The sequence below is a fragment of the Homarus americanus genome, unplaced genomic scaffold (genome assembly GCF_018991925.1).
Source record: "Homarus americanus isolate GMGI-L3 unplaced genomic scaffold, GMGI_Hamer_2.0 scaffold50924, whole genome shotgun sequence".
Classification (NCBI taxonomy): domain Eukaryota; kingdom Metazoa; phylum Arthropoda; class Malacostraca; order Decapoda; family Nephropidae; genus Homarus; species Homarus americanus.
Window position 1 is genome coordinate 4884416 of NW_024718094.1, and position 14257 is coordinate 4898672.

Sequence of the window (14257 nt, forward strand, 5' to 3'; positions counted from 1 at the left end):
TTGCACGTCCTAAAATATAGTAATCATTTAGGGTTCTTGAATAAAAAACGGTCCGATAGTGTGTGTGTGTTTTAGCCTGTCAAAATAAAGTCAGTACTTATTTAAATGTGGGATAAATACATATTCATATTATGTATTCATCGTCACCTGAATTAATTAGATAATGGTCAAGGAAGTAATGGTCATCATTTCCGGTCACGTAGCAAATAACAGTAAGGTGTTCTCCCCGCGCCATCAACCAGTTTACACAGCCTAATGTGACCGGTGTTTGCAGGGCCGGATTAACCATGAGGCACTTGAGGCACTGGCCTCAGGCCCCCCGAGTCTAAGGGGCCCCCAAATCCAAACATTCTCAAAGTTGAAGCATATAAAACGATGTCCTAGCAACGTCTCAATTTTCTGTCTCTTATGAACATTGGATGTGTTATTTTGCAGAAGCTTAATATTGATGTAATCATTGATAAATTTTGGTATATTTTGTTCTTGATATATATATATATATATATATATATATATATATATATATATATATATATATATATATATATATATATATACACACACCTTGAGGGTAGGGAGCCCCAAGTTGATCTGTGCCTCAGGCCCCTATTAAGCTTAATCCGTTACTGGGTGTTTGAGACAGTTGAAGACTGTATATTCTCTTGTTGGTTAATTCGTCATTACACCAACATACTGTACATATATTCTTGTAATAATTATAGAAAGGAAACATTATGTGAATACCAAATAATCTGAAACAATTTAACTTAACAGCTGAAACTACAAGATAAGTTACTAGCGTTACAATGGTAACAGTGGTGAAGCTAACACAAGTTACAAACCTTCACACTAGTTACAAGTCTCCACTACAAGGTTACATGTATGTGTGTGTGCAATTACATTTATTTTATCATTATTCAGATAAATTTTCATTTACGTACATTGAAAGAAATCTGATGCTAATTCAGGCCAAAAACTTTTGAATATTTTGATTCAATGTTTTGAAATACACTTACCACTGATCATCCGTCCACATCATAAAGACCAGATTGTCAAGGATTTGTTTTTTTCCCTCGTGACTGGGGATCCAAGAACTTAAAGATGACGATTAAAATGTCGTCGAAATTACATGCGTTTTCTTACACCCAGTTAGTGGAAAGAATCCCCGTAAACAACTTAAAGATTCCGGAACTTGACTCATAACAGGATAAGTCTCCGTTTAAGTGTGAAAATAAAACCACTACAACACATGTGTTTATTTTAATTGGAAATACTTTAAACGAATAACAAAAAAAATATCTGTACACTATAATACAACAGTGATAGCCACGTGTACAAGGAGGTTACCAACACTGATAAAAATACAGCAATAGGGACTATCACGCCACCATTCACACTGGGGACGACGCCTGGGCACTCTACCTAGCCATGGGACCTACACATAGTTGGTGGGAGGGTGTTAGCGTGCTGGGGATGAGAGGTGGGGAAATTTGCAGGGGGACAGTAGGTGAAGAGCTTGCTATTGATGGTAGTTCGGGGTGTACTTGTGGTAATTAGGGATGCTCGCCGGGGGTAGCACGCACAGACAGTAGCCAGGAAGAGTACCCAGGAGTAATACTTTCTAATGGCACCAAGGAAAACATCGCCCAGGAATAGTTCCCTGGTCTTCATGTACCCAGTGAGGCTGGACTGGTTTATTTGTCAGTATCTCGCCGCCCCGGAAATCTTTACCGACTATTAAGTTATCTGATTGTCTACATGAGGATACTTAAGAGGACTGATACGCCGAGTGCTTCATGGAACAGTCACAAAGATCCAAGTAATTGTGTTTATTCGTAAAGTCTTCTATCCAAGCGCCTGCAGGACACGAAAAGTCAACCTGCACAGATGCCATGGAAACGAGACTAGAAAAGAATGATTATTGTAGTAATGTTCAAGAGAGCATTGCTAATGTTACTGAGGAGTGAGAAATTTGCTGAGAGATTTAAGAGACAGATAAGTAATAGTTGGATGTTTAGAAATTATTGAAGTCGAGGAAACCATTGCCAAGGGGATCACCGAGCCAGGGGTAGGTTCTGGGGCATTCCATGCAGGTGTAGAGGAACATCTCCTGTTCGTTGGGGAAGATGCGAGGTACCTTTTTGTTGCAAGGGTTGGGCAGGGAGCAGTATGGCTGACCCTTTACATCGCACTTACCCTTCCATTCTTGGAAGTCTTTTATTGCGGCGATCTCAGTTGGGGCTTCCATCCAGTTGATGACTTGTTGCATGGTGACAAAGTAGTAATCTCCGGCCTCGGCAGTTTCTCTCACCCACTTTACTAACACCTTGAGGAAGTCACGACGAGTCTCGAAGTAGGCAGATGTGAATTGAAGACCGAGAGGGGCACGGTTGGTTCGGAAGTGGCGGGCGAGGTTGTTGTCGAGGAACCTGCGGAATTGGTTGGGGGTCTGGAGGTTGGCGCACTGGTCCACGAAGTGACAACCAGTTAGTTTCTCGTCGAACTGTGGGTCGTCACGACGGTCAAGCTCATTGACCACCATCTCCCACACAGTGAAGTTCTGGGAGGGGCAGTTCTGGTCAGTACCCAGACACTTGTGGGGCATACGATGCATGAGGGTGTAGGGCCACAGGGGCAGGCGGCCCATGGGGGCAGAAATGGACGAGTCATACAAGAAACCCCAGTCAACCATCATGCGGAATTGTTTGTTGCCACCAACTCGCTGCTTGGGAACACGCAGTCCCAAGATCTCGTTGGCAGAGATATTAGCGAATTTTTCGACGATGATACGAGCACCATCCATCTCTGACTCATAGTCGAGGGAGGAAAGGCCACTCCAGTAGTTTGGGTTGTCGTTATTGGTGATGGAGCTGACGCCGATCTCATGTCCTACACGATGCAGCTCCTGGACAGCCGAGTAGTTAGTAAAGGCATGGGAGACGAAGAAGGTGCCCTTGGGAGTACATTCGTTGCCCTTGTGCTTGACGGTATCTTTGAAGATGTCTTGGAAGATGCGGAAGTTCCGCTCGTTGATGGCGCCGGTGAAAGTGATGGTGATCATCTGGGGAGTTTGGTCCACGGTGAGGCCACCAGGGATGAGGGTGCCGTCGACGGAGCAGAAGCAGCCTTGATCCCACTGGCAGGTGCGAGGGTCACACACGTCAGCGCGGTTGGGATCCTTGTCGGGGGCTGTTGGGATACCACACAAGTTTAGTGAGACGAGAGAGAGAGAGGGGGGTGGGGGAGATAAATAGATTATAATATGTACAATTAAAGACAAAAGTCGTGTCGCTGGTTTGTCCGAAGATTAAATATAACTCGTGAAACATTATGAGCGTCCCCTACCACAAGGCAGAACGCACCAAAAGTTTAGCCCTACGGCATATGTTTTCACCAAATTTCACGACACGACTTTTGTCTTTCATTGTACACAATCATTAGTGACCCTGAAGGTGCAAAAGAAAATCGTCATGCTTTAGCTAAATCAGATATTAAAAAGTGGCGTTCTATAATGAAGGGGTTAAGCTGATCTAATTTAAGACTAAGCAGAGCAGTACAGGAATTTACACCAAAACTAACCTAATCAACGTAAGACATCGTAACACTAATCTTAACCTAATCTAACATAACCAACATCCAGCAGGCGGTAGAATAGATCTTAAAGTGTGCAACGGTTAACACCTTATTCAATTTGGGCAGTTCTGTACAGTGTGTAAAAGTTAACCACAGTACAATAACTGACAGGCTACCTAAGCTAACCTTACATAAGTAGTGAGGATATACTAATTAACATCTAGGTGACGTACACTGACCTACACCACCTGACACAAAATGGAGGTTTATTGGAGATGCTGTAGTTCATGCTTGTTTCACGGTTCACTCCATTAATCTAACCTAACAATCCAGGTAGAAGGTCATTGCGTGTTACTTACTGCAGGCGTTCTCGTCGGAGTCATCGGCACAGTCTGGAGTACCGTCACAAAACCGATTCTTGGGCATACACTCCCCTGACCCACACTCGATCTCATCCCCGGGGCAATTTGATACCGCACCCTCCGGTAATGGCCATATGGGCTGTGGGGGGTGCTTCTCTGTGGACGGACATACATACCATTAGATTAAGGGGGAAGGACAATGGATATCAGTAACAATTAGCTATTATACCAAACTAAGACTTAATGTATGACTCAAATAATCCTTTTTGTTTTGTTCTTTAATTTCGCCTGAAATATTTCTTATTTATAAAAAACACCTACGGTTTTGTTTCAATCATGATGATATGTTTTAGTTAATTTACAGCCTCTATATCTTTGTTTGAATGGAATAATAATTTTTATTATTATCATTATTATTGTTGTGATTAAAATAGTTTTATCTTATATTTTCCTTGTACTTTTGATGGTCATATACTGTATGGTTTGAATCTAAAACAACATCCAGAGAGAGCCGTTACTTACTGGTAATTACTTCACAGTTCGTGACCTGCCTTTTGCGGTCACAGATCTGCTGCTGAATGTCAAAGTAAAGTTCAGTCTGGCACTGGTTCTGAGTGATCGTCTTTGTAGACGCAGGAGAACCGGCGATGCAGAGGTAGTAGATGCCGCAGTTGGCTTTGTACTGTGGTGGGGCAAATAAGTGGACATGTTAAGTGAAACTGTTGGTCAATTAAAGTTCTTGGTAGTGTGTAAGAAGCCGATAGTACGAGTCTAGTCACTTGACCTGGGCTGAAATCCTGATTATTTGAGATTCTTGATAAAACAAACATAAACTTCACTAAAATAATCTATTCATTTGATACTTTCTTAAGCGGCAACAGTAAACAAAGTCATTTCCCTCAGCAGTTACGCTCTATGTAAAGTCATATAAATAAATAAATAAATAAATAAATATATATATATATATATATATATATATATATATATATATATATATATATATATATATATATATATATCTATATCAATTTATAATTTATTACTGTCCATAGGTGTGTAAAATAATACTTACAAGATCAGCAAATTGGTCTGGGGGTCCAAAATCTTTTCTGAAGTACTCATTACTACGGTCGCCAGTACAATAGAATTCTGGATCCATGTCCAGCTTGGACTGAGCTGCCACCCAGCCTGTCGCCACTGTAAACCAACAAGGAAAAATAGAATGAATAAATGTCAGAATGCTTATAAAACGACAAAACAAATGTCAGACGAATAGCTGACATGATTAGATGTACTGTATATATATATATATATATATATATATATATATATATATATATATATATATATATATATATATATATATATATATATATATATATATATATATATATATATATATATAAAGGTAGATAGCTGGATATATGGGCGAGGTGAATAGACAGGTAAATAGATTAATATATAGCTAGACTTATGGGTAGGAATATGGAGGGAAAGATAGATTGGTGGGTAATTGGTAGCCTTAATGAAAGAATTGTATAATAATCAGAAAACAGAGAGATGAATGAATTACTCAACAATGTATGAGTCACAGGAGAGAGAGAGAGAGAGAGAGAGAGAGAGAGAGAGAGAGAGATATCCTTGAGAAATTAAGTGTGAACACGTTAGCTATATAATAATAATGAAGCTGAATGGCCGTGAAAAAAAATATCTGGGATCGCTATATACTGTACGTTGCCATGGTAACCGCGTATCATTCCACTAACGATGTTATTATTGTCAAAACAGAATTTAACAACAGAGACATACACTAATGAACAAGCACAAATGAACTTCCCCAAAAAAGACTAAGATTTCTCCCCTAGAATGACAATTCGATTATGTGTATAGACTCGTGTATAGGTACAGAATAATCGCCAACGGGATAGCATCTGTACTGCTACTACTACTACTACTGTATTTCTTTTACTGTTACTACTATGCTTTTGTACGTGAGAGAATTACCATCTATCCTTATCTCTATCTCTTTCTCTCTCTCTCACGAATGGAAAGCTTGGGAGACGGTGGCACTGAGCCAAGGAATCCTCCCCCACCCCCTCACCACTGAACCGCTTTCTCCAACTCCGTCGCCACTAGAACACTAAGAGAATGAAGTCTTTTAAAAGTATTATGAAGGTGTTAGAATGCGTTGTTGAATGTTATATAGAACGTGGTAACCTGTAAGAACGGCGCTTAAAATCCGTGTCTAAATGGTAAAAGTAATATTAGATGATAACGACGAGACTTTTAAGAAATCCACCAAATAATATTCGTAGTGTTAATCAAAGTTATTTACGGTTCAGGTAGATGCCATAGTGTGATCATATTACGTGTAGAAATGGTAGGTGTGAAATAATATGTCTTGAGGATTCAAACGAGATTAACTAGCATACGATCATGGTGTATGTACATAAAGATTGGAATACTTGAGAGAGTCGTAACACCCGACGTGACTGTATATTTACGAGACTGAGAGCGTAGTGCTGTGAAGGTCGAGTCAAACGCCAAACTGAGAATTTTGTTTATACTGTAGTAATCTTAAAACTATCCAAGTTTAAATCTATAGGTAATCATATCTCTCTCTCTCTCTCTCTCTCTCTCTCTCTCTCTCTCTCTCTCTCTCTCTCTCTCTCAGTTCCCATTATGTATTTTTTTGCACGATCAGTACAATTTGGAAACCTTAAATACACACACCTACATTAAAAACAATCGAATTATTTCGAGTAGGTTGTCCAAGTAAATGTAAACAAACAGCCGTGTTTACGATATAGAGTTGTCAGCAAAATTCTAGACTGACACACGGACATCAACAGAGCTATTTGACATTATGTTACGTAACTGGAAGCGTAAAAAAACGGAGGAGAAAAAGAAGAATGTAAAAGGCAAAGGTATAATGAGTTGATCATACCAGTTTGAACGATGACAAATATGTCACCGGGCGATCCAGTCTATCTCTAAAATGGAGGAGAAAGTGGTAGTTTGAGAGTGTGTGTGTATGTGTGTGTGTGTATGTTAAATCTTAAAGCTAAAGAATAGATTTGGAGAGACAAGGGTGTGGGGAGGGGAGAGTGAGCGAAATAGTAGAAGGTGGAATGTTGAGAGGAAGAGGAAGGGGTATGGTGAAAAGGCACAGGAACAGTGGGTGGTGGTGTATGGAGTGGGTCGATGAATAGGTTGAGAGGGAAAAGCGTGTGAGGTAAGTGAGAGGGCAGGAAAAGAGGGTGAGATGAGTGAGAGGGCAGGAAAAGAAGGTGAGATGAGTGAGAGGGCAGGAAAAGAAGGTGATTTAGTGTTAATATGGCCTTTGAATTATGGTGAGAGGGGAAGAAGATGGAATGGAAGAAGAGAGGGCAAGACTGTGGCCTGGACTTGTGAGGGGGGAGGGGGGGGGTAAGGAAAAAACCTCGCCATCACTTTCACTGTCTGCGGTGACTAATACAGGGGAGGGAGAGGGAGGGACAGGGGGAACAGGGAGAGGAAGGGAGAACAAGGAGGGACAGTGAAGGAAACAGAGGGGCAGGGAGAACTGGGAGGGGAAGGGGGGGGGAGGTAACTACTACTATATATGGAAATAAAACAAATTACTCATTACACCACAACTTCTAACAAGCCATTAACAAATCATATATAATTAGCTAACTGGCCATTGGACTATCCGTATTCTTTACGTGAAAAGTGACTTCCTTTTACTTGTATTCACTTATATTTATCTGTAAAGGCGTGTGATTAGTCAACTCGCTGGCACCTTCGCTTATGAAGCAAATTATCCAATTATTTTAAGAACCTATAAGAATTTGATCCCATCACCAGGGCCGATTAGCAAGGTTTAACTACTCCCCTTTCTCCATTTATTTACTTTCTCTTTTTCTTATCCTCTTTGTCTCATTCTGTCTCTATCTATTGCCTTTTTCTTCTCTTATCTCGTTCGTGTATCCTTAGCTAAACTATTTTTCTCAAATTTTCTTTTAACCGGTCTTCTATCTTTACTATTTACCTTGGCAGCTGGTCACCAACCGGGTGTACACAGTGAACCAAACAGGGAGGTGGTGTGACCCGCAGTCTGGGAGAACGAAAGATTCCTGCATCACTTTTACAGGAGATGAGAGAACGAGACTCCTTACGGTCTCATGTCGTTGCAATTGTTATGTCATTTAGCTAATCTCTCTTTTGAATAACCAAGACTCCTCCCGTCTCTAGTTAGGGAGAATAAATTCACATTTAAATCCGGATTACAGAGAGATTCATGAGAGGATTTACTTCTGTGTTTGGTGACTCCATTAAATAATAGTTAAAAGGCGGTAGTAAAACAAATAACGTCAAGATTGTCTCGAGGTTATGGTGACTTGTTGCGTCGTCACATCACTAGAGATAGAGAGGGAAATTTTGTGTTGGAAACTTCGAGAACTTGGGGATTGGCTCTCGTCCACCCCCCCATCATCACCAGGCCGCGCGCTCCCAGCCACAACCAATCACCGCTACTACTTTCACTGTTGCTGCTGCCTCATGCCTCCACCACCTCCTCCGTTACATCATAAAACATTGGCTGCAAGTTACGCCACAGCAAGCACAGGTTATTTGGAAAGCACAAACGGCGACGGGACTATGTCGGAGGTGGTGGTGGCGGTCTTTGGAAGGCACACCGTTTGGGGACTGTTAACAGAGCTGGTGATGATAAGAATTTGGCGATACTGAATTTGGAATATTTTTTGGATAAAAATATTTTCATAATTTTGAAAGGTATCAGAATCATTAATCACCATCACAGCTCAAAAACTTTCTCAAAGAACCTAACACTTGATGCCAAAAGTCACTCTTCTTTGAGACTGAAGCGCTTGCTTAAGTGTGACATAAGTTAAAGCCCTGGAGCGAGCACACACAGCGCGCCCCCCCACACACACTTAACGAGGACGTCCCGCTTGTCGCACAGGTTTAATAGATCCACCGCAACATGTGCCACAAATAGGACGAGTTGAGGGAAATGTGAGGTTAAACAAGGTAAAGTTATCACTCACGGAGGACGAGAAGTGACGTAGTAACTCGACGTATCATGGTGTACTCCTGAGGTCCCCGGCCAACAGTCACCTATACTTATATAGTAAACCTGGAGTCAGCGCATGCGCAGGAGGTGGCCGTGGGCCGCCGCACAGCTCTACCACCCGGTTACTTTCACCTCCCTCAAGGGTCGAGGCCGTCATACCAGCTCTGACCCCTATACTGACCTCTTCTTAACCCCTTTTTGACCTAATATGTGGAACATCCTCAGAATCATAGATGAAGATCTAAAATAATCCAAAAATTTGGGCAAGGGGGGGGGGGGAGTCGGAACGGGATGTGGGCAGGGCTCCGGTAAGCCCCGCCTCATCCCGCCCTGCCACTGCCACGCTGGCTTCACCAACCAACAGCTAGTTCTCAGCTGGTTTAGGACAACAGTTCTCGAGGCCTCAGGCTGGATAACCTGATCCACGTCCTCTGGTAGGACACCTCGCGCAGGACAACAGGTGCAACAGACAAAGACAACAGATCACAGCAAACAGGACAATAGGTACCATGGCCATCAAGAGGAAAGCCTTCTTGTGACAACAAATCACACGCCCACAATCAGGACAACCTACCCAGATCAACAGGCCACACGCCCACAGAAAGGAAAACTTTCTTAGGGTAATATCTCACGCCCAGAGAGAGGTAGAGCAGTGTTCCCATGAAGACAGATCACACATCCAGAAACACGAAGACTTCCATTGGACAACAAATAAATTAAACGTCATCAGATAAGAAATCTTCTCCATAACAGTAGATTATACGCCCATAACTAGGACAATTATTTTACCAGGAGATTAAATCCGGTGCTCACATGCAGGACAGCTTCACCATGACGAAAGATCAAATGTCCAAAGAGTCACGCTCACAGGACAACAGTTGCCCACTGATAACTCACTAGTAACAAGGCCCGCTGATAACTCACTAGTAACAAGGCCCGCTGATAACTCACTAGTAACCAGGCCCACTGATAACTCACTAGTAACAAGGCCCACTGATAACTCACTAGTAACAAGGCCCACTGATAACTCACTAGTAACAAGGCCCACTGATAACTCACTAGTAACCAGGCCCACTGATAACTCACTAGTAACAAGGCCCACTGATAACTCACTAGTAACAAGGCCCACTGATAACTCACTAGTAACAAGGCCACTGATAACTCACTAATAACAAGGCCCACTGATAACTCACTAGTAACAAGGCCACTGATAACTCACTAGTAACAAGGCCACTGTTAACTCACTAGTAACAAGGCCACTGATAACTCTACTAGTAACAAGGCCCGCTGATAACTCGCAGTAACCAGGCCCACTGATAACTCACTAGTAACCAGGCCCACTGATAACTCACTAGTAACAAGGCCCACTGATAACTCACTAGTAACAAGGCCCACTGATAACTCACTAGTAACAAGGGCCCACTGATAACTCACTAGTAACAAGGCCGCTGATGGCTCACTGGTAACCAGGCCGCTGATAACTCTACTGGTAACAAGGCCCACTGATAACTCACTAGTAACAAGGCCACTGATAACTCTAGTAACAAGGCCCTGATGCTCACTAGTAACCAGGCCACTGATAACTCACTATTAACAAGGCCACTGATAACTCACTAGTAACAAGGCCCACTGATAACTCACTAGTAACAAGGCCCACTGATAACTCACTAGTAACAAGGCCCACTGATAACTCACTAGTAACAAGGCCACTGATGTAGCTCACTAGTAACAAGGCCCACTGATAACTCACTAGTAACAAGGCCCACTGATAACTCACTAGTAACAAGGCCGCTGATAACTCACTAGTAACCAGGCCACTGATAACTCACTAGTAACCAGGCCACTGATAACTCACTAGTGAAGCAAGGCCCACTGATAACTCACTAGTAACAAGGCCACTGATAACTCACTAGTAACAAGGCCCACTGATAACTCACTAGTAACAAGGCCCGCTGATAACTCACTAGTAGCCAGGCCCTTTGATAACTCACTAGTAACAAGGCCCACTGATGGCACTCACTAGTAACAAGGCCCACTGATAACTCACTAGTAACAAGGCCCACTGATAACTCACTAGTAACCAGGCCCACTGATAACTCACTAGTAACAAGGCCCACTGATAACTCACTAGTAACAAGGCCCACTGATAACTCACTTGTAACAAGGCCCACTGATAACTCACTAGTAACAAGGCCCACTGATGGGTCAACCTCCGCAGGACAACGCATTATATACTCACAGACAAGACAGCAAGTAAGACAACAGAACAAAACAGAGCCATTGGATAAGACAACAGTAGTCTGTACAGATCAACAGACAACACGACAGACAGAGAACGGACAGTAAGGATGATACCGTATAAGAAAACAAACGCGATAACAGACAAAGCAACAGACAGAAACCAGAAGAAGCGACAGTAATAAGAACAGTCATTAAGAGAACAAAACAACAGACAGGAATACATACAAGTCAACAAACACACAACAAACACATCAATATACAGTACAACTAACAGAAAATGGTAATATCAACATAGAACAGGACAACAGACAACGGGCAGAACCGAAGATACAATCACTTGATCCCGAAACTTGCAAAAACTGATTGAAGCAATGTGGATTTTTCTTGCGGTTCCTCTGACGTAAAGCAACAGACCAGCATGTTGACTAAGGTGTGGGAGGGAGGGAAGAGCAAGGAATAAACGTTTGGGAGAAAGAAAGAGAATAAAAAGAGGAAGAAAGGAAGGAATAAAGTAGAGGTGGAGAGGGTGTAAATGTTAAAAGACGTAGAGAGAAAGAGTAGATTAATTTTATGAGTGAAAGAAAGTAAAGATAAGATGAGTAGATAGAGGGAAGGGAAGTTTAAAAAAAAGTAAATATGAGGAAAGAGGGAGAGAGTGAGGGAGACCACCAGCTCAAAGAGAGAGGGAGAAGGACAAGGAGGTTACAGGGAGGGAAGGGGAAGCAGGGAGGGGGGTTGTCGCTTGACGAGCTGAGGCAGAGGGAGGGAGGGAGAGAAGGAGGGAGTGAGGTTTAGAGAGAGGGAAGGAGGGGGCAAAGAGAGAGGGAGTGACTGAGAACTGATCAACTCCTAGGTTTCAAACATTCATTGTTGAAGGTTTCATAAATGTTTCATGATTAGGAGAAGAGTGTTCTTAAGGTTCAGTAAAGGCTTCAAGCAAGGTTCAGTAGAGGGTTCAAGCCATAGAGGTTTCATATGAACCTAGAAGTGACTAATGGCACCCAGGGCAAGTGAGATTAAAGGGTTTCAGTACAGGGTTCAGATATAGGTTCAGTATGAGGGGTTCAGAGGGACGTAACGGTAAGGCAGAACAGGAGAGCTCAAGGGTTGACAAAAAGAGTTCAGATGGAGGTATCGTCCAGTGGCCGTGGTTAACTCTCTCTCTCTCTCTGTCTCTCTCTTCCATGGCCCTACTTTAACCTCTTTTCCTCTTTTTCCCTTTCTCTCTCACACTTGCTCATAATTACTGTACCAATACTAACTTAGTGGAGATAGTCTACTAACCCCTTCTGTACCGGGGGTTCTTCTCTGAGTTGAATAAAATCGTCCGGCGTTAGGGTAATAAACTATGCCAAATTCTGATTTATTATTATATATATTCTGGAACTTCTACCTCACTAATATTAATTCTTTGTTCTTGTTTACTGTTTATGTCTATCTTGTTTACATAGCCCGTTACTTAAGTCTTTATTTCTTTGTTTGGTTTACTGTTTATTTTTCCAGTATTTTGTTGTTGTTGTTTTAATGTATTTTTTTTTATCTCTCTTCTTCAGGTGTTTGTAAGAGGTACTGGATCTATTGAACTATATTACCCAATTGCTTTTCTAACACATATATGGAGGTTATTGAGCCAGGTATATATTTTTAGTGTATTGGATTCAGTTATAATATGTATTGAACCGTGTTAGGGTCGGTATCGTCTTATCCTACGGTATGTAAAATGAGTGACAATAAGAGAGAGAGAGAGAGAGAGAGAGAGAGAGAGAGAGAGTGTGTACATATAGTGTTTCTTAATGATCGGTAAATACGGTATACTGTTACGTAATGGTCACTTGGTTACAGAGATTCTCTTGAGAAACTTCTAGGAAATTCTTGGATGACAAAGACGTTTATAAATGTGTTGTTGCTTTAAGTAAATGTTTAAATTATGTATGTATGTATGTACTCTATGTATGCATGTATGTATATAATGTTCAGTATGTATGTATGTATGTATCTATGTATGTAATATATGTATGTATGTATAGTATGTATGTATGTATGTAATGTATGTATGTATGTAATGTATGTACAGTATGTATGTATGTATGTATGTATATAGATGTTTAAGGTAAATATTTACGAATGTGTTTATATTTAAAGCGTTTGTTTGTTGTGGCTAACCTTGTGGTGTGTTTAAGTCATTGTGTTTTAATCTCAAGGAAATGTCTTTGTTTTTAACTGAGACATACTTAATGGCTGAGTGATTAAATACATGGCTTTGGAGTCTTCTTGTTTCCTTATTGATGACTGAATTTGTTTGTCAGCTAATATTTTTTATTTATTTTGTGTTTGTTTGTTTGGTTCGGAAATAAAAACAAATTGTGGTTAGTTTGGCATTTATTATTATTATTATATTATTATTATTAATTAGGGGGTTTGGTTGATTGATGTTATTGGTATTATTATTATTATTATTTGCTTCGTTACCTGATTATTTGTTCCACTCCTTCCTTTCCCTTTCTCCTCTCTTTCTCTTTCTTCTCTCTTTCCCTTTCTCCTCTCTTTCACTTTCTCCTCTCTTTCCATTTCTCCTCTCTTTCACTCTCTTCTCTATCCTTTTCTCTTCTCTTTCCCTTTCTCCTCTCACTTTCTCCGCTCTTTCCATTTCTCCTCTCTTTCACTTTCTCCTCTCTTTCACTTTCTCCTCTCTCTCTCTTCTCTTTCCCTTTCTCCTCTCTTTCACTTTCTCCTCTCTTTCCCTTTCTCCTCTCTTTCACTTTCTCCTCTCTTTCACGTTATCTCTTTTTCTTTCTCGTCTCTTCCTCTTTCTCCTCTCTTTCCCTTTCTCCTCTCTTTCACGTTATCCTCTCTTTTTCTTTCTCGTCTCTTCTCCTTTCTCCTCTCTTTCCCTTTCTCTCCTCTCTTTCACGTTATCCTCTCTTTTTCTTTCTCGTCTCTTCCCCTTTCTCCTCTCTTTCACGTTATCCTCTTTTTTCTTTCTCCTCTCTTTCTCTCTCTCCTC

General features: G+C 41.3%; 1 protein-coding gene across 1 annotated transcript; it reads right to left on the reverse strand.

Moving 5' to 3' along the window:
- Positions 1-1245: 1245 nt before the first annotated feature.
- LOC121859148 (chitin deacetylase 1-like) lies at positions 1246-9088 on the reverse strand. The gene is made up of 5 exons (XM_042355879.1): positions 8987-9088; positions 5008-5132; positions 4458-4617; positions 3933-4091; positions 1246-3189 (listed from the first exon to the last, which is right to left on the reverse strand). The coding sequence occupies exons 1-5, from the start codon at positions 9021-9023 to the stop codon at positions 2015-2017; spliced, it is 1656 nt and encodes a 551-aa protein (XP_042211813.1). The 5' UTR covers positions 9024-9088; the 3' UTR covers positions 1246-2014.
- Between the last annotated feature and the right edge of the window lie 5169 nt (positions 9089-14257).